The sequence below is a fragment of the Cricetulus griseus genome, chromosome 2, assembly GCF_003668045.3.
Source record: "Cricetulus griseus strain 17A/GY chromosome 2, alternate assembly CriGri-PICRH-1.0, whole genome shotgun sequence".
Lineage (NCBI taxonomy): Eukaryota > Metazoa > Chordata > Mammalia > Rodentia > Cricetidae > Cricetulus > Cricetulus griseus.
The window spans coordinates 371,456,699-371,480,215 of record NC_048595.1 but is presented as its reverse complement, the minus strand read 5'-3'; the positions used below and the strand labels follow the sequence as shown (position 1 = coordinate 371,480,215).

The following is a 23,517-nucleotide window of genomic DNA, read 5'->3' as shown; positions in this document are numbered from 1 at the left end:
CATCCTCAATGCAGATGTAGACCCAAGCGCACATCCCCAACCTACCACTGTTCCCAGTAGGGTGTTGTGAACACTGGAACCATTGTGACCTCAGGGTGAGGTCAGGGCCAGTCAGGGCACCAAGAGATGGGACAATGCCAAGGACAGAGCTAGCCTGTTGGTGTGGATAGGGCTGGCAATTGGAACCTGTGTGTCCCCTACTCTGAGCCTCAACATGGATGGGCAGCGGTCTGACAGGTCACGCAGTCGAAGCTCAACTGATAGGACCTCATCAGCCATGTCCTACAACCCCAGGTCAGTTCATCCCTGGAGGGAATGGGGGAGCCAGGGCCCACCCAGCCTTCAGGCACCTGGCTTTTTCACCTTCCAGGGCAGCAACACAACACCCCAAAAGGTGACTCCTTGGTGGACTATGCCAGCACAGTGTCTAGGGTTCTCACCTCCAAGAGCAACCCAGGAGGACTTGGGGTGGGTCCCATGATGCTGTTGCCCTCAGTGTGATGGGGGCAGCGGTAGATCTGGACCACAAACTCTACCCTTACCATGGGAAGAAAGGGCAGCAACTTCTTATAAGGACCAGAAATGAAAATGAACAAGGGTCACAGCACAGTGTGAGCCAGCAAATGGACATCTGGGCAGACATGACAGGCTGCTGCCTCCTCTTGTCAGCTTCTTCAGGGCAGAGTGGGAAAAATACAGCAGCTTGTGTTCTTGCAGACTTGACCGAGGAGAGGAGATACTCCTGTTCACTCATTTCACACACACACATGTACATGTACACACACACACACACACACACACACACACACACACACACACACACACACATATATATATATACTCGTATACACATGCAAATACACACATATGTACACATACATATATGTATGTACAGGTATATATACACATGTATGTGCATGTATACACATGTATATACACACATATGCACACAGATATACAAATGTATACACAGATACATGTGTGCACACACATGTGTATGTGCACATGTATATACACACAAGTACATATGTACACAGATGAGGCACCCGCAGGGTGGCTTTGACCATAGACCATAGCCTTGGCCTAGCCTTCCAGGCCTGCTATTTGAGATAACTCCTTCCTCTACCTCATGGTCTCCCACATCTTGGCCCAGCCAACAATGTCCATAGCTCCATTGTCTGGTCACTTGCCTCTGTATCCCACCTCATGGCAATGTCAGCCCCATGAGGACAGAAAGTTGAGAGTCACAGTTGCTGACAAACTTTAGTCTGCTCCCAGATGTCAAGTCTGCCTCAATGAGGACTCAGGTCACTCTGTGCAGTGGCAGAGCACCAAGGACTGGACATCTCCCACCAGACTTGTCTCCCACAGTTTCAGAGCAGGAGTTCATGGTGTGATGGCTTCTGATGAGTGCCAGTTCTTGGCTCACTGACACCACCCTCCAGCTGAGTGCTTACCTGGGGGAAAAAGATAGCCTCCTATGGAGGCACTAACCCTGTGCTTGGGCCCTGTCCTTGGGACCCAGCTTAACCCCAATCATTCAGACATTCCAACCTCCAAGGATACATGGTGCAGTAAGGCTTCCTTCCACCTAAGCCCTGGAGCAGGGGCAGAAGTCAGTTCATAGTAGGGCTACAGCTTGCCCCACAGTCAGGGCCTCACCTCTGTTCAGTCGCCTGCCCCCTTCTCTGCCTAACCCTCCCTAGCTTGATCTCAGGACCAGGGAGACAGTATCTCCCAAGAGCTTCTTGCCAGGTCCAGAGTGGAAGGTGGAGGACATGCAAGCCGGAGGTGTCTGCTGGAATGCCCTCTGGAATGCTACCTGAGCTAAGATTCTGTATGCTGTTATGGTACTCTCTATGCAAAGATCCAGAGGGGTTGGGTTGCCTTGGAGATGAGAATCAGTAGGGTCCTGTCAGTTATGCCACCTTACAAGCTGAAAAGGGGTGGAAGAAGTCAGGGAGAGAAGATGCAGAGTGAGGGTCAGGCTGAAGTTTCAGACGAGTTTCATCAAGATGACAACTAAATGAGACTTGAAAGAAGTGAGCAACGGGAGCTAGACAGCAACTGGCTCAGCAGTTAGAGTGTATACTGCTCTTACAAAGGACCTGAGTCTGGTTCCCAAGCACTCACATCAGGGGACTCACATCCTGTAACTCTAGCTCCAGGCGATTTGACACCCTCTTTGGCCTCTGCAGGCACAACACATGCATACTTACTAAGTAATTAACTTAAATTAAAAAAAAAAAAGTGATGAACCAGGAGAGCAGTGATGGGGGCAGTGATCTCTAGATAGAAGGGAGAGGCAGCCAGTGCAAATGTCCTGAGGTTGCAGCTTGCCTGGTGGTTTAGAAACAGCCTGAGCTCACTGGACTGGGATGGGGTGAGCAGGAAGTAGGGATGAAATGAGATCTGATAGGGCGGGGTCCTTTCTACTCTCTGGGTTTTGTTTGTTCATTTTTTTTCCTTTTCTTGTACAGTCTTAACTTACATGACAGAATTCACTGGCTTGAGTGTGTCCTAGACCGCAAATGAGACAAGAAACAGCTCTACCTCCACACACATGCCCACACAGCCTGGCAGTGAGTGAGTCCAGCCACACTCCACCCAAGATCTGACTTCTTTCACATGTCATACTGTGTTTCTAATGTCCATGTCGTTATAGATCTGTTACCCCTGGATTTCTGGGGTGTGTTTCAGCTTGTTTAGAAAGCACATCTGTAAGCTTTGCAGTTTTAGCTGTTGTTAATTCAGCACTGTTAAACATTTGTGCTGGGAATTATGTGTAACTATAACTCACTTAGGGTTGCAGGAAGTTGAGTCACATGTCTACTGTGTGTTTAACTTCACCCAAACTTTTTTCCTCGAGTGTGGGGGTATAACCTCCAACACTGCAGAGACTTCCCACTTCCGCACTTTGCACTTCCAGGGGGTTTTTGATGTGTTCAGTTTTCCTGATTTTATTATTTTAGGCATGCACAATGCTCCCCTGCTGTGGCTTAGGTTTTTTTTCTGTCCTACAAGAATAGTATGGCCCGTTCATCCGCTACTCTGCCATCTGTTTCTCTCCACAGGTGGCTATCCCATCCACTCGTTAGCCTGTGTTTTGTTCAGTTGTCTGTGTTTGGGTTTGGCTCAGTTTTCTTGGTCTATTTGGGATTCATCCCTCTGTTACCTGTGTGATCTGCAAGGATTGCTTCCAGACCTGCCCCTCACCTTTCCTTCTGGATACCTTCAAAAGTTCTGTGAAGATTTTCTCCTGTTTTCTTTTAGAACTTTCAAGAGTTCAGCCTTTTAACTCCATGCTGTTTTGAGTTAATTTTTTTTGCATGTGTTTGAAATATTGGTAGGGATTTTGTTGTGAGTTTTTATCCAAGTGTTCTGGTGTGCTGTGTTGGTGCAAACAGCCTGCCTTTCCTATTGGAATTGCTTTTGCACATCTGTCAAAAGTCACTAGCCCTTGCTGGCCGTGGTGACACATGCCTTTAATCCCAGCACTCAGAGGCAGGCGATCTCTGAGTTGGAGGTCATCCTGGACTACAGAGTGGATTCCAGAATAGCCAGGGATATAAATAATATATATGTAATGTATATAATAATAATAATAATAATAATAATAATAATAATAATAATAATAATAACAATAATAATAATAATAATAATAAATACTATTTCCCTGATCTGGGTTGCTAAATGGTTGGAGCACTTGTCTAACAAGCATGAGGACTGGAATTTGGATCCCCAGAAACCCATGGATATACTGGGTAATTATGGCAGCCATCTCAACAGCCCTCTAGTTCTCGCCATTTTCCTTTCCTTGGTTTCGATATGTTCTGTTTTAGTTTTACATGTGGATACTAGTCACTGGAGATTCCTTTATTATGTGTATGAGTGTTCTGTCTGTGCACTGACGCATGCCTGGTGCCCACAGAGTTGAGAAAAGGGTTCAGGTATCCCTGAAACTGAAGCTATAGACAGTAGTGAGCCCCGTGTCAGTGCTGAGAATCAAACCTGGCTCTTCTGCAAGAATGGCAAGTGCTGTCATCTGTCTTTCCAGCACCTGTTTTATTTACTTTTAGACAGGATCTCCATCATGTAGCCCAAGCTAAAAGAGAACTCATAATTCCCCTGCCTCCATCTTGGGAGTACAGATTACATCTGAGCATTGCTGCTCACAGTACAAATAAAGTTCATACAGGAAACACAGACTTCGGTCTCCCCATCTTCCATCCCTTTGACCGTCTCTGATGTTGGGCTACAGTGTTTGGATGGCTTGCACTGAATGTGGATGTTGGTATGACTTGGCTTCTTCACCTATGTCCTTTCTTGTCTTTTTTATTTTGTGTTGATGTTCTTCTTAGTCATTGCTCAGGTATTTATAGTACACAGTACAGCCTGAGTGCCACCTCCCTTCGAGTTGTATCACACCACATACAGTGCCAGAACTGCCAACACATCATTTTAGCTTTCCTCTGATCTTACACTGGTGTTATATATTTGAATTCTACGTTTGTTATAGACCCATAATGCATTATTTCACATTAAATTTTAAAAGTGAGCGAAGACCTTTTCTACTTCACTGCATATTTAGCCTCCCCAGTGTTCTTTATTCCGTTAGTTCGTACATTGATCTATCAGGCTCCTGCCTCAGAAGACTCATCTAATGCTATCTGCAATCTGGTTCTTCTGATGGTGAATTCATAAGGAGGGGTGAGGTGTACAGGTATGAAAAGCACCAAATCTCACCTGAAGGTTTCAAAGATATTTTCTTGGGTAGCATCTTCTAGAAAGCTGAAATAACTCCCCGTCTTTCTGATCATCTGGCTTGCATTGTTCTAACAAGGACACTGAAGTCTTCATTTACTTTAATGTGTCCTTTTCACCCTTTGTGGCTTTTTTTGTTGTTGTTGTTTTCTTGTCTTTGATTTTAGGTGGTGTTTTCTTGATATCATTTGGTGTAATCTTTTTGTTTCTTTGCTTGAGGTTCATTGAGAGTCCTGGATGTGTGTATCTGTAGTCTTCATCAAGCCCAGAAAATGTTGAGATATTGTAAGTTGTCCCACAGCTTGAAAACTCTGCTCCATCTTTTCCACTGTGCATCGGTGTTTGATTTTTCAGATCTTTTCCATTTGCCAGTTTCTCCTTCCAAGGTATCTAGTCTGCTATTCAAGTCACCCACTTGAGTCTTAATCTGAAACATGCTTTTCATCCTTTTTATTTCTTCCCTGCCTCTCCTCAGCATCCTTTTGTCTCACTCTATCAGGTTGAACACACCTATTTTAATGTCCTTGTCTACTGATTCTGTGATTCCTGCATTGGTATGCATATGTTTGTTTGTGACAGGATTTCACACTGTAGCCTTGGCTTGCATAGAATTTACTGTGTAGACCAGGATAACCCCAAATTTTCTGAGATTTCCCCCACCTCAGCCTCCCTAGTGCTGGATGTACCTCATACTTGGCCCTCCATATTGATTCTGGTCTGTTAATTTTCATCTTTTTGTGGATTGTTTTCTTGCTATGTTACATGCCTGGTAAGTTTTGAGTGACTGCCAAACACCAGGAACTAGACCCTGCTGGGTATGATGCTGTTCCTACACACATATTCTTCAGCTCTGTCTGGAATATAAAGAGTTAAAACAGCTGGTCTCTTTCAGCCTTGCCATTTAGTGCTTTGACAGGGAGAGGAAGAGCATCCTTGTTTGGGTAGATATTCCCTGTGATAGATGTGACTTCTTATGACTTCATTGTGGAGTTGAGAAAGGAATCCTTCCTAGTACTGCATTAGCTCCAAAACCTGTTTCTTCTGCTTCTACCCTCGAGTGCACCAAGTGAAGATAGAGATGTCATGGAGGGGACTCTGTAGACCTTCAGAGTTCCTCCTAGGCCTCCTCCCCTCAAACACTGGCCACTGTGATCTTCCCAAGCTATCACCTCCGTGTCAGCAGCTCACCAAGCTCACAGGCTTTCCTGGTCCCCACTGGAAACCCTGTAGATTTCCCAACTCTTGAGGACCATTATCCTGCACCAGTGTTGTCTATTGCCTGATGACAATTATCTTATATGTCTTGTGGCAATTTCTGATTTGCACAAGGCAAGAAGGAAGTCTGGTCCTGGTTGCTCCATCATGAATGCACAGATGGCAGGAATCAGACATGGCATAACAAGTGTCACATACCAAACAATGAATAAATAAACATTAGAGACAGCTATCTTCTAGGATAACCATGATGGCTGCTTTCTAATATGCCTCATGGTCCTCTTATTTAATCTGCAGATATGTTTATCCTCCTCATGTATGGACCTAAGTAGCAGCTTAGAATAGGCCTTCTCCTCGGGAAGTATGCAGAACTGAGAATTACACATGAACAAGTAGATGGGGACTTGAAGCAGGGAACAGAAGCCAAGATAGAGTCATGGGAGAACTAGATTTGGGCAGCATCCAAAGCAAGAGTACCTTTTCTTCTGGCCCTTTATGGCAACTGCCAGTCTGGGAAAATACTTTTCCACACTTTCACAGAACATTAAGGCCTGTATCCTCTGTGCTCCTACCCCTACTGCTCCTGGAGATCTGCCCTCATAGAGACCCTCAAGGGACACCTGGGTAGTTAGAACATCCCCTATGCCACTCTGAAAACCCTGGCCCTCCAAGTCCATAAGAGAGATAGAGCTGAGGTGAGACACTCTGAGTCTTTCTGGACCCCTAGAGTGTCTGTCTACCACCCCTGCTGGGCCAAGCTGTCTTCTCCAGGCCTTCAACTTCTCCATTCATGAGAATCTTTTACCTAAGACCCTAGGGATACAGGTATGTACAATAGAAATCCAAGCCAAACACTCCCTTAATAGGTACATACAACAGGCATACAAGTCAAACACTAGCTGAACATAAATTAAGATAAAGTAATTTATCTTAATTCAATTATCTGGTATATAAGATCTTACCACTTATTAAGATGAAAGCAAAGTAATTGCTAATTAGAAGGATGGGCTCGTTTGTCCAACACAATACAATCCAAACTTATGCTGATTTGATAGTTACATGCTGCGTAATGCTGGCAAGGAAATATTCAAAGCCTTTGTTTTCCATGGCACTGTGTACAGTGCAGAATGTGTGGGTGGTGTGTTCAGAACTTAGGCTGTGGTGAAGTCACGCAATGCAGCACAGGCAAACACTTTCAGAAACACCTCCGATTCATAGCATGCTTGATTATGAATTTGTTTTTTGGTGTAGTATGTTCAGAAATCTTTTACTAAGCCAGGCGTTAGTGGTGCACACCTTTAATCCTGGCATCGAGAGGCAGAGGCAGGAGGATCTCTGTGAGTTGGAGGCCAGCCTGGTCTATAGAGTGAGTTCCAGGACAAAGCAATATAGAGAAACCAATAAATAAATACACACAAACAGTAATCTTTTACTGTTACCAAGTTTGTTGAGGCTACAACATGCAGTTATAGGACCCCTATGTGGAGTCAGACCCAATTGAAGAAATTCTGGCTTATTCAACATTGTCCTGGAGTCTCCAGGCTCACCAGCCCACTAAACAGAAGGACAGACACATAGAAGGACATTGCAGAGCCTGACCCAGAGTAGACTGTGCCAATGCCCCCTGCACTTGAACACACAGTGCACATAAGTGCACATGATGTTTACACACAGAACTTGCTCCATTTCAGAATCTTCTCCCACGTTTCTGTTTCTACGAAGGAGTCTCAAGACTATGCCTCCTGGGACAGACAGTCCAGTCCTGCCACCATTCTGCTATGTGGATCCAAAAGCAGCCAGTCTTCCCTGGTGCCCAAGGAACACCAAATGTTTATGGAGGAGGCCTACAATTCAGGTGAGGATGGCCTGGAATACAGCCTGACAATAGGCCCATCAAGTCCCACCACCAGAAGCAGTTCTGAGGGTGATGACTAGAAGGAGGCCCTTCCCAGGACTCTGTGTGTCACAAAGGCAGTAGACAGCTGTCTGCGAGACCCCTGGCTTGTTCTTGCCTTCTGGGGCCCCAACAAAATAAATAAAAATTGTCCCCTCCTCCTCTTAAACACACTTCCTCTCCAACCACACCAATTTACACCTCAGAACTTCAGCATAGACCTGGACACCTCTTTCTGGAATTCTTTCCTCTTCACTCTAATGCCAAGGAGGGTAGACAGTGGGAAAATCAAAGAATTGTTATATGGAAGGATAAAGAAATGATTTCTGAGTGAATTTATGACTATGTGTGGATAAATTGTTAAACTGATCAAAATCAGCATGAATAGATAATAGTTAGCCAGGTGAATGAATGGACTGATGAGTGGGTGGATTTGTGAGCACACACGTGAATGGGTGGTTAAACAAATGTTAAATAGACAGACAGGTAAATGGAGAGCTAGATCACTGTATATACAGAAATAGGGATGAATGGATGGATAGGTGTGTGGCTAGATGGGTGAATGAATAGTGGGAAACATGAATGAGAGAATAAGGATATGCTGATGAGCATATATTTCTGCTCTGTCCTTTCTTAAACCCATGACGGACCAAGTAGAAAGTGGGAATATCAGACTACTTCCCAATATGCCCAGCTCTTGCTTTCACTACATGCTTGTCCCTACTTACCCACCCAACCCTCTGACACAATATGGCATCCCCAAGGCCCCATCCTCACACCTTTCTTACCAACTTCAGCCATCTGCTTCAAGATGCTGCGGGACACAGGCACCTTAGACCCTCTCCAAATCAAGTACATCACCAAGAAGATGAAGAAGATGGCTCAGAGGTCCCCCAGTATGGTGATGGAATCCATCCATGACTACTTCAAAGACAATCCAGAGGTGATACTGCTTGGGCTCATGAAGAAGGGATGGGAGCATAGGGGAAGGTTTGGTCCCAAGAGGGCTTAAACCCTGAAACCTACATAGGGCGGTTGCACCATTTAGATAAAATCTCTATCTCTTTGCATGCCAATAGGCTAAGTAGGGAGGAAGGAAAGTGTACTCATGTGGGCTCACCATGGTCAGAGCTCTTTGAGGTAGAGGTTATAACTCTTAAAGATGAGAACCTATGGTTTAGGGAAAAGGGGACTTCCCTAAGGTCACAGAGCCAGTAAATGGTAGAAACTGATGAGTGAATATGTGAGGAGCAGGTAGTAAACAAATGGATGGGTGATGGATTGGTGGGAAGATGGATATAGCGATTAATGGAGAGGTCTTTGATATAGGGATGGAAGGGGGATATGTGGGTGATGAATAAATGTAAGGATGGATGCTTGGATGCATGAATGCATTAATGCATAGATAAGAGAAAACCTGTCTAAGTGTTGGTAAGACATGACCTCCCTTTGGAAGTGGAGTTTTAAATCTCACAGCTGTTCCCTGTAGACAGAGACAAGCTTTTCTTCCTCTCAGGTCTGTAGGTCAGGCTCAAGGTCAGCACAAGACAGGTGTCCCCTGAGAATTGCCAAATGAATGTGTCCACGTGTGCTCCCTCCTTCCAGCCTCCTTGTATACTCCTTCGGTGTTCTCTTTGCCATCCCCTGTACTGTCAGAAACCATCTCCAACATAACCTCTGTCCTCCAGATCTCCAGCCGGCACAGATTCCGACTCTTCCAGGTCCTGCAGGCTGTCATTGGAGTCCCTGATGTCTTGGAAGAGAAATGGCAGAGGGACTTCATGCAGCTGGCCCTGGAGCACATGACCAAGTCCACAGTAAGCCTCCCTCCACTAGCACACAGACTAGGGCTTTAGGATTGAATCAGATGCCAGAAGGTTCAAACCATATGGGTGCACAGGGTTTCTGAGCTTTCCTGGGTGTTTTCTGTGTGTTTGTATCCTTGAAATAACCTCTTTGTGCAGGTCTCTGCTACACTAAGGCCCCAGGACTCATATGCAGGAACAAACCATCTGGTTGCAGCTCCGTCTCTCTCTCAGAATGTCTCCTCCTCACCATCCCTTCCCTGACTCACATACACTGTCCCTTCCCTGATGCCTATACACCGGCATCTAAAACGCCTGTTGCCAGTCTCACCCACTCCTCGGGCCCTAACTCAACTTCAGCCCCTTCCTCTTGGGTTTCTGATTGATGGAGACATACAACCTTGGGACTCAGTCATCCCAGCCCACCAAACTAGGTGTGAACCAGATATATCAATAGCCGTCTTCCACCAGCCGGTAGGCCAAAATGGCCTCCAGGGGCCTGAGACAGGTTGTTTCTCTAGATCCCCCGGCTTTGGGAACCCCTGTGTTGAACTACCCTACACACGTGGTACAAATGGTGCTCAGGGAACATTTACTGTCACCAAGGTGTGCCACATTCCAAGCTCTAGCTTTCTATATGTGAGACCAAGCTTATTGCCCTGTCTGTATCACACTGAAGAGCTCAGAAGGCTAATGTCATGGGGGAGAAGTTTGTAATACCATCCCCATGGCCACATCAAAACCATGGCCCAGCACAATGCCATGCGGGGCTGTGGAAGCCATTCCCACACAAGGGCAGGGGCCAATAGAGGGAGGTTCTGACTGAGAGATTCTGGGTGTGGTAAGTAACTGGGTAGAGATGGCACCCAGGCCGTTGATGAAAAACAGGTTGGCCAGGGCCCATGGTTGCAGAATTATAATCTAACTGCAATACAACAATCACACACCCACCAGGATGTTGGTGTTTTGCACAGCCCTGTGCTCAGCCAGCTTACCAGGTGGTTATTATTACAGGAATAGGGGCATCTGCCCTACCAAGAGGTTCTTATGCACCAATTTTACAGAAAGATGGATGGGGTGCTCACAGAGTTAGGGGACTTGCTAACCTGGGTGGTGGAGAGCAGACTTGATGAGCTGCCTGGTTTCCACAGAAGTCTGAACAGCCTTAATATGCAGAGGAAAATGGGAAGCAAAGGCTGTGTCTGCCTCATTCTCTTTTTTTCAAGTATTCTTTTTATTTTTTCATCATTGTGAAGTATATTACACACACTGAAGAACTGCACAGCAAAGCCAAGACTGGCATTGCCTGTCATACCTTTATATAAGAGGCTGAGGCAGGAGGACCACTATGAATTTGAGGCCAACCTGGACCATGCAGTATGTTCCCAGGCCAGCCTGAGCTATGGAGTACAGTCTTGTCTCAAGAAATTGAAAGAAAACAAACTAGCAAACAAAAAGACTACACACATGCAGCTACAAGCCTATTGCAGTCATGCTCTTTGGGCGGGGACCATGGATCGAAGTGAAGACTATAGGTCAGCTTGAGGTATGGTCTGGCTTCCATCTCCCTTGAGTGGACAAGGTCCCTCCTGAGGCCCTCTGACATGAGGCTGGGGTTTGAGGTGGGAATGGTGAGGGGGGCAAGGCCACTCTGCATTTTCTGCCTCTGAACATGCCCAGATGTGCCTCCACCTCTGCACTTTAGGGTTGTTCCAGGACAGTGACAGTTTCAGTACTTATCATGGGCTCATGCTATCAAAGCCCAGGCTGGTGTCCTGGGATCACCCTGGCTCTCAAGGTTCCTGTCTCTTCCTCCTTAGTGCCTTAGTGTTCCCTTCAGCCCAAGCCTTCTTCTTCCCCGTCTGCTCTTAAGTTAGACTCACACACTGCCTGGCAGCTTCCTCACCATTTGTGAGTTACAAATTTGAGTTCTCTGTTTCTAAGACTCTCTCCATTCTCTTGCACCATGGACTGAGAATCTCTGTCCCCTAGTCTTCGTGCCCTCGATGTGGTTGTTAAAATCCAGGGCCATCTGAACCCAGGTCCTTCATAAAGTGTCCTGCTTTTCCTCCAAAGGCTAGCATGGCTTTGCCTTGCATGCTCCAGACTTCCACATAGTACACTGAGTCTAATCACAGAACTATAATCATGGCCACACCTACTCCAATAACGTCACACCTCCTAATAGTGCCATTCCCTATAGTCCTTCGGGGGCCATTTCTATTCAAACCACCACATCATGTGTCTCCAATCTGTCACCAGAATTCTTGGATTCTAGAAAACTGCTCAGCATTCTGTGCTGATGATGCAGTCCCTCCCTCTGCTCTGTGTCAATGCTGAGACAGAACTCCCTGTCCTTGCTTCTCGCCTCCTCTCCTCTCCTCTCCATCTTTCTGCACTGGGAGTCCACGACATTTCAAACTTTTCACCAAGTAATGTGGCATTGCATCTAGAACTTTTGGGAGAAGACCATGGTATTTCTATTAGTACATATATTAGTATATTCATTGTATGAAACAACCAGCTCTGCTATGACACGTAGAAACGTATGTGTCATGCATTTTGCTTTTATTCATCCTTGTTATTCTTTCCTGCCCAACTCCCACTAATCAACCTTCTCTCCCCAAGTAGTCTCCTGCCCATTTTCATGTATTTTTATGTGTTTTTTCAATCTAGATTCCACATAAAAGATGGGACAGGTGATATTCATCTTTCTTCATCTAGCTTATTTTATTTGATCTCCTGTTCCATCCATTTTCCCGGAAAAATGAAAAATGGAAAATTTCATCTTTTGTGTGTCTGAATAAAGCTCCATTGTCTGTTTATGCCACATTTTCTTTTATCTGTTCATCTTCTGATGGAGAACAACGCTGAGTCCATACCTTGGCAATTGCACACAGTGCCATGTAGACATGGGTGTGCACGTGTCTCTGTGGTAGGTTGACTTAAGACTCAGGAATGGTAAAGATGGTCATGTGGCATATCTAACTTTCTGTTCTTTGAGGAATCATCATATGGATTTCTACTGGTGCCACACAAGTACAGCTTTACATTCCCACCAACACTGCGTGAGCCCCACCCCCAACACTGCGTGAGCCCCAACCCTTAGTACCACCCTCACCAGGATTTGTTTTATCGATGATACCTTGTACTGGTTAGATTTTATTGTCAACTTGACATAAGCTAGCATTGGCTGGAAAGGGGACCTGAGAGCATGTTTACGGGACATTGACTTGATTGTTAATTGACGTAGAAGGACACAGTCCGCTGTGGGCAGTACCATCCCTAGGCAGAAAGACAGCTGAGCAAAGGCTCATGAGTCAAGCTGCAAGCAGTGCTCCTCCATGGTTTCTGCTTCAGTTCCTGCCCTGACTTCCCTCGGTAATGTATTGTGACCTAGGAGTACAAGCCTTTCCTACTCTGAATTGATTTCAGTTGGGGATTGCTTCATCTCAGCAACAAGATGTTCTAGCAAACTAGAACACAGCCATTCTTCATGGGGTGATAGGGAAGGAATCTCAGTGTAGTTTTGGTTTGAATTTCCCAGACAGCTAAGAATGTTGAACATTTTTTTTCATATGCTTATCGACCATTTGTACTACTGCTTTTGAAAACTGCCTGTTCAATTCATTATTGGATGATTTGTCTTTTGGTGTTTAATTCCCTTAGCTCCTTAAATGCTCTTGATTATTAATCCCCTGTAGATGAATAGCTACCAATGATTTTCCCCATCCTGTGGGCTGACTTTTCACCCTGGTAATTGTTTCTTTTGCTGTGCCAAAGCTTTTTAATTTCATGCAATCCCATTTGTCAATTTTTGCAATTGTTTCCTGAGCTGTTAGAGTCACTTTCAGAAAGTCCTTGCCTCTGCTATGTGGACAAGGATTCCTGGAAAGAAACTGTGTCTGCAAAAGCAGATACATTACCTAGAACTACAGTCATGTGGAGAGGATGGAATGTTACAGACCCAAATCCTGATTACAGTTTATCTTGGGCTATCTTTAGCCTACTGAATAGCCATTCCTTGGGCTCCTCTGTGTCAGAACAAATACTCAACTAACAAACCTAATATCCTAACAGATTTAAATAAAAAAAACCCTTCCACTATGTATTAATTTACCAAAACCCTAGTTTCCCACCAATCAAAGGGATACATTTTATCAGATAACGTCTAAGGCCTAAATCAGAGCTCCATCTTGCTTTGGTCCACCTACTTGTTGTACCCACAAACCTATTTGGAAAATATCTTGACTATGACTTTCCTTTATTCTGTCACTATAAAAAGTTCATCAAAATGCTACCTCTTTGGGACATGGGATTCAGAGTAACCTAAATCAAGGTTCCAGGGCCATGATCACTCATAGTTGGCTCTAAAATAAACTATCTCTTACTCCCTTTGAGATTAGATTTGTTTTTGTGTCAATACCTATTTCTTGAAGTGTTTCTTCTATCTTTTTTCTTCTAGCAGTTTCAAATTTTCAGCTCTTACATGAAGGTCTTTGATCCATCATGAATTGATTTTCATACATGGTGAGAGATAGTGATCTAGTTTTAGATTTCCAAGACAACTTGTTTTTCCCAACACCATGTTATAGAAAGACATCACTTCTCCAATATATATTTTTGGCAGGCTGGAGAGATGGCTCAGAGGTTAAGAGCACTGACTGCTCTTCCAGAGGTCCTGAGTTCAATTCCCAGCAACCACATGGTGGCTCACAACCATCTGCTATGAGATCCGGTGCCCTCTTCTGGTGTGCAAATATACATGGAAGCAGAATGTTGTATACATAATAAATAAATAAATAAATAAATAAATCTAAAAAAATAAAAAACAACTTTCCATATATATATATATATATATATATATATATATATATAATATTTGTTGTAAACCAAAAGGCTATAGGTAGCTATGTGTGTTTATTTCTGGAGACGCGACTCTACTCCATTGGTTTGTTTGGTTTTGTATGAATACTAGTATTGTTACTGAGGCTCTGTAGTATAATTTGAGATTAGGATGGTATTGCAGCATTGCTGTCACTGCTTAGGGTTGCTTTGGTACTCAGCATCTTTTTGTGATTCCATATAAATTTAAGGATGTTTTCTCTTCCTATAAAGAACATCATTACTCTTTATAGGGACTGCATTGAATCTGTAGACCACTTTTAGTAATATAACCATCTTCATAATAGTAATTCCGCCAATCCATTAACAGTGAAAGGCCTGCCTTCTAGTGCATTCTTTAAATTCTTATGCACTGTTCAAAGTTTCCATCATACAAGTCTCTCAAGGCCTTTGTTGGGTTTATGTTTGCTTTTGAAGCTATTATGAATGTGATTTGTTTCCTTGGTTTCTTTCTTAGCATGTGCATTATCAATAAACTGAAAACTGCTAATTTTTGTATGTTGATTTTGTGTGTATCCTGCTATTTTGTCAAGTGTTTTTCAGACTTGAGTTTTCTAGTGGAGTCCTTGGGGTCTTTAGAGTAGAATCATGTCATCTTTAAATAGAATGGAGATAATTTGAGTTCTTAATTTCCTCCCAGTGTCACTTCTGTTTCTTTATCTTGTCTTTGTACAATAACAAGTCATTCAAGCTCTATACTGGATACAAGTGTAAAGAGTAGACGTGTTTATCTTGTTCCTGATTTTAATGGGAATGCTCTCCGTTGTCTTCATTTATTGAATGTTAGCTCTAGGCTTTGCATTCATGGCCTGTGTCATGTTGAGGTACGCCCCTTTTAGCCCTACCCTCTTCAGAGCTTTTATTATGGAGGGATATGAACTGCCTTTCCTGCATCTATTCATATGATCATGTAATTTCCATCCCTGACTCTATTTATAGCCTATAGACATTTAATTGGTTTCCATATATTAAACTATGCTTCCACCCCTGAAGTGAAACTTCATTATGAAATTTGGTTATGGTGTATGATTGTCTTGTTTGCTGTTCTGTTGCTGGGAAGAGACACCATGACCAGGAAACTCTTATTTTTGAAAAAGCATTTAATTAGTGGATTGCTTACAGTTTCAGAGGGTTAGTCTGTTACTATCATGGGACAAGGAACATGGTGGCAGGAAGGCAGGCATGGTGCTAGAGAAGAAGCTGAGCACTTTGCATCCTGATCCACAGGCATCAGACAGACTGGCCCTGGAATAGCTTTTGATGCCTCAAAACCCACCCCCAGTAGAACACCTCCTCCAACAAAGCCATGCCTCCTAGTCCTACCCAATAGTCTGCCAACTGAAAACCAAGCCTACAAATACATGAACGTATGGGGGCCAATCTCACTCAAACCACCACATTCCACTCCTGGCCCCCTAGGGTTATAGCCTTATCATAATGCAAAATTCATTCAGTCTGACTTCAAAAGTTCCCAGAATCTTTCACAGTCTCAAGACTGCTTATAAGTCCAAGGTCTCTTCTGAGACGTAAGGCAACTTCTCATCTGTAATCCCCTGTTTTAAAAATAAATATAGGGTCGCATACTTCCAACATGCAATGGCACAGAATAAGCACTACCATGCCAAAATGAAAGAAAGAAAGCACAGTGAGGAAATACTGAACCAAAGCAAGATCAAAGCCAATGTCAAAGCACTCTTCAGAACTCTACTCCTTCTAGCTTCGTTGACTGCCACACACTTCTCTTGCTCTTGGGCTGGAGCCCTACCTGGCAGGTGTACCACAGCTTAGGCATCTTCAACATCTCCAGAATAATCCAGGCTTCACTTTCATAGCGTCACACAGTGGCCTCTCCAGGTGTCCATGCAGGGCCTCCCCTGACACATGCCTGGCTTCAGCAGCTTTCTTAACTAGAGAGGCAAATTTTGAAACCTCTTTTCTGTATTCTTTACTCTAGAGCCGGAATCACGTGGCCAAAGTTGCCAAGTTCTTCCTAGTGCTGGGGCTGGAACCTGAACCTCTCCTTTAATTGCACTTACATCTTTCCTCTGCTGCTGTTTTCCTTGCTGTGTGAGCTTTCCTTTAATTCCTCCTCACAAACTGGAAGCTTACCCAGGTGATATCTTGCCCTGAGGTCACCACACTTTTTATTTCATTTCGCATCGGTCTTTAAAATTTTTATCTCCTTGCGCATAGGACTTCACTCCAATTTTACATTTCATTGTGCATTTTCTATTTCTTTTGTCCTGTTTTCTCTTTTTTATTGTAGATCTGCATAAGAGTGATCATTGATAACCATATGACACAGACTATAGTAGTGTCTTGAAATCTCCTCTGCCAATGACATTAACCCAAAACTCTCCAATTTAGCCTCTGGCAGAATTTTAGGACAAGGGCAAAAAGCAGCCATATTCTTTGCCAAAATATCACAAGAATTGTCTCTACTATTATTCTCTGAAACATCCTGAGCTGGGCCCCAATTCTCTGCATCACCCTCAGCACCACTATCTTCTATGCTCATGTTAGGATGCCCCACTAAGTCTGCTTAATACATTCAACCACTTTCCAGTCCAAAATCCCAATATCTTCCATACTCCCATGAATAGCAACATGATCAGACCTATCACAATACACCATTCTCTGGTACCAACTTCTATCTAAGTCACTGTTCTATTGCTGTGAAGAGACACCATGACCAAGGCAACCCTTATAAAAGAAAGCATTTAACTAGAAGCTTGCTTATAGTTTCAGAGGATTAGTCCATTTTCATGGTGGGGTGGGGAAATTGTGGCAGGAAGGCAGGCATGGTGCTGGAGAAGTGGAGAAGTAGCTGAGAGTTCTACATCCCAAACCACAGAAGAAAACAGAGAGAGATACTAGACCTGGTGTAGGCTTTTGAAACATAAAAGCCCATCCCCAGTGGCACACTTCATCCAGCAAGGCCATATCTACACCAACAAGGCCACATCTCCTAATCCTTCCCAACAATCCACCATCAAGGAACAGAGCATTCAAGTATATAAACCTATGGGGGGGGGCAATCTCATTCAAGCAACACAATGATTTTAATGTGTTCTTGAATTTGGTCTGATAGTATTTTATTGAGAGTTTTTCTATATTCATTTGGGAAATCAGTCTGTATCTCCCTCTCTTCCCCCCTTCCCTTCCCTAACTCTGTATGCCTTTATCTGATTTAAGTATTATTACAGTTTGAGTGTGAAATGTTCCTCACAGACTCATGTATTGAACACTTAGTTCCTAGATGGTGGTTCTATTTTAGTAGGTTGTGTGGTCTTTATGAGGTGGGGCCGTGTTATAGAAAAGGGGCCATTGGAGAGCAGGCTTTGCAAATAATAGGATTGTCCTACACAAGCTCAAGTTCTCTCCATTTCTAATACACCCAAGATGTGAGAAATCCCAGCCACCTGTTCTGCCATGCTTTCCCCACCACAAGGTACTATACCCTCTCAAACTGAACCAAAGTCAATCCATATTCCCTTGAGTTGGTTATTTTCATTAGATATTGTGTCATAACAATGTGAAAAGTAACTAAGTCGGGCATCAGGAAAATATTGGCTTCATAGAAGGAGGTTGGGGTAGTCTCTCTTTTTATTGAATGGCATAATTTAAGGAGCCCTGATGTTTATTCTTTAAAGGGCCATCCAGCTCTGAGAGTCCTTTGTTACGAGACTCCTCAATACTGTCTCACTCTCACTGCTCAGTATACGTCTATTTAGGTTCTTTCTGGCCACTTGGTTTAATTTTGTCAGGTCATGTGTTTCTAGGAATTCATCCATGTCTTCTCAAGTATTCTCTAATGACCCTCTGGATTGTTGGTATCTGTTATAATGTCTGTGCCCATCTCCCCACCCTCCACCCCCATTTTTCATCTTAACTTTCACTTGTGTCTTCTTTAGTTAGTTTTGCTAAGAGTAGCAAGGGTCTTGGCAACCTTCATGGGCAGCAGAGTAAGGAGCTGTGGGAGGCGAGAAGGCAGTTCAGCTCAAAACGACTCAGTATCCAGTGTTGGTTCAAACTTCTGGAGTCTGACCCCCAAGTGGTTTATTTCAGGCTTATTTAAGAACAGCACAATCTGATGAAAACTATTTTGTGATGATTAAGTAAATCCCAAGTGAACAGCAAAGCATACCCAAATTTCTGTGAGAAACAAAGTAAGCTAAATACACATCTGATGTGACTGCATCAAAACTCTCTGTAAAGTAAATGTGGCATCTTCCGTAGTCATCTATAGATTGACTGAGAAAAACAAGTTTATGAGAAGGGTTTGAAGGAGGGTCTGGTGCCAAGACAGTCCCAAGACACAGATTTCAAAAAGGTCACCAGGCTAGAAAGCACATCTGCTCCAGACTTCTGGGCAGGAAACAAGTTCTAATTCTTTCCCTTGAAGGAACAATACTGTGTGCTTAACATCCAAGGCTCCCCTATTGCACATTTGTGAGCACAGAGACCTCTGTGCCCCTTACACAGAGTTTGTAATATTGTATATCTTTTCAAAGAACCAACTTATCAACACACTAATTATTTTTGGTATTTTTTTAAGCATCCCATTACATTTATCCCATCTTGTCACTGTGTGGCTATTCCTCTTTCTGTTTGTTGTTTTAATGTAAGCACTCACCCATGAACTTCCTTTTAGAACCACTTTTGCTGCTTTCTGAGAAGCCATGTTTTCATTTTCATTCTACTTTTAGGAATTTTTAAATTTCCTCCACAATTTCTTCAGCAACTCCTTCAGGAGTGTACCATTTAACCATCTTATGTTTGTGTAGTTTCTATAGTTTTTTTATATTTACTTTTAGTTTTGTTTTATTATGATCTGATAAGATAAAATACATTTATTTTGGGCTTGTCTGTATGTCCTGACTTGCTTTATGAACTAAAAATGGAATCTGTTTTGGAGAAAGCTCTGTGGCTGTTGAGTATATATAGTTATAGCTGCTCCTGCTTGCTTTGGGTTTCTGCTGCTTGGCATATTACCCTCTGCTCTTTCGCTTTTAGTCTGTGTGTATCTTGGCCAGTGAGCATGTTTCTTTTTCTTTCTCCTTTTTTCCAAGACTTTTTCTTTATTAGGCTGCTTGCTTAGGCTTTCTGTATCTCAGACTTACATTTTAAATTTAACTTTTGAAAATATCATAAATTAATTTGTCAGAAATAATTCAGCCATGAAATATTGTCGGCTGTTTATGGAATTGTTGTGTTCATATTTTACATACACATATCTACTAGATAAAACATAACAACTCTAGTATAAGTAAGCCAACACCATGGTACTGTATTACATACTTGCCTTCCCTTCTTCCTCACTGATTATTAAATTAAGTCTTTTGAACTCTTTAACAGTGAATCAATCACTTTTTAATGGAATGGAACCAGGTAGTGGCGGCACATGCTTTAATCCCAGCACTTGGGAAGCAGAGGCAGGTGGATCCCTGAGTTCAAGGCCAGCTTGGTCTCTCAGGTAGATCACAGGACAGCTAGGGTCACACAGAGAAACCCTGTTTCAAAAAGAAGAAAAAGAAGGAGGAAGAGAAGGATGAGGAGGAAGAAGAGGAAGAAGAGGAAGAAGAAGAAGAAGAAGAAGAAGAAGAAGAAGAAGAAGAAGAAGAAGAAGAAGAAGAAGAAGAAAGAAGAAAGAAGAAAGAAGTAGAAAGAATTGAATGGAATTTCTCTTCCCATTGTGGCCATGTTGAATACATCTCCCCTTTTTGATTTTCACACACACACACACACACACACACACACACACACACACACACACACGCACACGCACATGCACACGCACACAAAAGAATGGAGGAATTTAATATTTCCTAAGGCAGTATCATTCACATATACATAAAAATAATTGTTGGCAAAAGGAAGTCAATAACTCTGGCTTTTGCAGACTCTCCCACCAGGATTGACTTAACCATAATGTGAACTCTGAACACTTGTCAGTGTTCTCAACTTGGCCACATTATCTTTAAGAAGAATGTATCTTACAGGAAACAAAACAGTCTTGTTTGTAAATCCAATCAGCAAGTCTGTGTCTTTTAATTGGAAAATTGAAACCATTTATATTTAGTTTGTTATTGAGACGCATTTGCTGATTCCTATAGTTTGGCTTTTTGTGGTTTAAGCAGTGTTCTTTTCTTCTCCCTTATTCATCTCAGAGCATTGCTTGTTTACTGAGCTGGGCATGTTTGATCATTTCCTAATTATCATTTGTTCACCTATTTCTCTGACAAAATTAACTCTATTCTGAGCTCCTAGATCTGTGACTGTCTTCGTCTTTTTTAGGTATCTTCTGCAACACTACCTAGTAGTCATTGAAAGTCTTTATTTCTCCATTGACTTTTAAAGGTAAAATGGGTAGGTATGGTAATCTTGATTGGCAGTTATTTATTCTCAGAGCTTAAAAAAAAAAGGTTTGAAGCTTCTGCCCTGAGAAATCTGGTGTTGGCCTGATCAGATAGTCTTTGAGTTGGCATTTTTCTCTTGAGAACTCAGAATTGTATCTTTTATCTGTACTCCTGACTTTTAACTATAATGGCACTGAGTTATTCTTTCCTAGTCATGTCTATTTGGGGTTCTAAATTACACTTGTTCGTGGATGTCCTCTCTTTCCCTGGATTTGGAAGTTGTCTGCTGTATTTCTCATTGAATAGGTTTTTTGTGCCTTCCATTTGTATTCTGGCCCTTTTTCCACCCATAGGTTCTCATGTTTGGTTTTGTGATTATGCCTCAGAATTCCCACAAGCTGTGGCCATACATATTTGTTTCTTTTATTAGTCTCTGAATACAATATCTCCTCAACCTCAAGTTAAATTCCTAATGTTTTTTCTACACCTTGCTCTAACCTATTGGTGGTCTTCCTTTCCAGTGTGCTCTATTTGATATGCTGAGCTTTTCATTTCCAGCACTTCTGTTCAGCTGTTGTTTTGTTTGCTGCTTTCAGACATTCAGGTTTCTTATTGAATTCCTTGGTGTTACTGATTCCAGGTTCTGAGGTTCCTTCTTACTTCTTGGTCTGCTTTTTTTTTAATCCACTTTGATGACACTTAGTATTTTTGATTAATACTTTTCCATATCAGCTATTTCCATATCTTTGATCTAGTAATTGAAGAGACATAGTCTTTTGGAGGAGTTACAATGCTTTGTTTTTTCATGTTTCTGAGATGTGATTTGTTAATCTGTTGGGATATTTATCTCTTCCAATTTTATATTTTCCACAAAATTTCTCCCTGGGTGTTTGAGAAAGCTGACATCTTGTCTGTATTTTCCCACTTCAGTCATTGCAGGAGTCTGTGACTTTGGAAAGGTGTGGGTGGCTCCAACATCAAGCAGCTGTGTGGTTGTAGCCAGCAACAGGGTATCGCTCAAACCAAGGAGACTCTGACACTGTCTACCTGGAAGTGGCATCCATTTCCACAGACTGGGGCTAAGTTCCCAGGCTGCCTGCCCCTTTAGATATATCACAACCCAAGCTGTCATGCCCATTCCCCTGGCCAACAGTCACAGATCAGAACTCCCACAACCACCTCCTCATCTTCCCTTCATCTCCTAAGGCAGCTAAGGGAACTCAGGGGAAGACACTCTCAAGCTTACTCATTTTTTACAAAAGATATTGCAAAGCATACAGATGAAAACGCATAGATGGGGGTGTAGAGAAGAAAATGGGCATCCTTGCCCTTTCCCAACCTGCAGAAGCATCTCTATGTTGAGCTATCAAGGAAGTTCTGTGAGTTCTGACCTTTCTGGTTCCCGTGCAGACTCTATTTCATGTGCAGTGGTCTAGCTGGGGAAGCAATTAAGGGCTGTCTGCTCAGGGGCTTCCTGGCCTCTGCGTGTGTGTGTGTGTGTGTGTGTGTGTGTGTGTGTGTGTGTGTGTGTGTGTGTGTGTGTGTGTGTGTGTGTCTGTGTCTGTGTCTGTGTGTCTGTGTCTGTGTCTGTGTGTCTGTGTCTGTGTCTGTGTGTCTGTGTGTCTGTGTGTGTCTGTGTGTGTGTCTGTGTGCGCTTGTGCATGCATGTGGGCGTGTGTGCCTAGGAAAAGGCCAATAAGCAGTATTTTTCTGTGGTTTCTGTTTCAACCTCCTGCCTTGAGTTCTTACTTTGGCTTGCTTAAATGGCAGACTGTAACCTACAAGGTGAAATAAACCCTTTCATCACCAAGTGCTTTGGTTATGGTGTTTATCACATCAATAGAAAGCTAACTAGAACATGGAAGATAATTCTAGATTTTGTGCCCTTCCTTGGAGAGAGACTTGTGAGCAAGGAACCAGGGATTAAAACAAAAGGTGTATTTTGTCACACCACAAACTGCTTGTAGCATTCAGGGATGCCATGTCCTCTCCTGGTTCTGAGTACATCAGTCTTCACTTTTTGTTTACCATGAGTACATATATGTCTGTGTGTTTGTGTGAGACATACATATATGTCTCCGGGTCCCATGCACATGGAGGCCACAGGTCAACCTCAGGAGACATTCTTCAGAAGGACACTGTGTTCCTTGAGACACTCTCTCTCGCTGAAACCTGGAGCTCACTGATTTGGAAAGGCTGGCTGACCAGCCAATTATAGGAATCCACCCCTCTCTTCCTCCCTAGCCCTGGGGTTACAAGCATCCATCACCACATCTTGCTTTTTATGTGGTACTATGACTTGAACTCGGGTACTTGTGCTGTCCACAGTGAGTATTTTGCTGAGCTGGATCCCTGACCCTTAGAGAATTTTACCTGACATTTTTGTCTGTGTTCAGCCTCTAGCTTCTCCACACAGCTGTTTCTTGAATGTACTGGGTAGCAGGCTGAGTGGTTTCATCCCTATGACATCCAGAGCTTTGCCCAAGTTGTATTTGGACACACTGTTGTCCACCGAAGCTGGGACCTCATAGTGCCCAGGATGCTGTAGTCCAGGGTTAGATACAAGGCCCAGCAG

General features: G+C 43.2%; 1 protein-coding gene across 1 annotated transcript in view; it reads left to right on the top strand.

Moving 5' to 3' along the window:
- Window positions 1–214: 214 nt before the first annotated feature.
- Window positions 215–23,517, top strand: part of LOC100763350 (maestro heat-like repeat family member 5) — a 63,211-nt gene continuing 39,908 nt past the window's right edge. Inside the window, exons 1-4 of the mRNA XM_035438800.1 lie at window positions 215–294; window positions 7,671–7,834; window positions 8,671–8,816; window positions 9,562–9,690. Of these exons, the coding sequence (XP_035294691.1) occupies window positions 215–294; window positions 7,671–7,834; window positions 8,671–8,816; window positions 9,562–9,690 (519 nt within the window). The remainder of the gene's footprint in view (window positions 295–7,670; window positions 7,835–8,670; window positions 8,817–9,561; window positions 9,691–23,517) is intronic.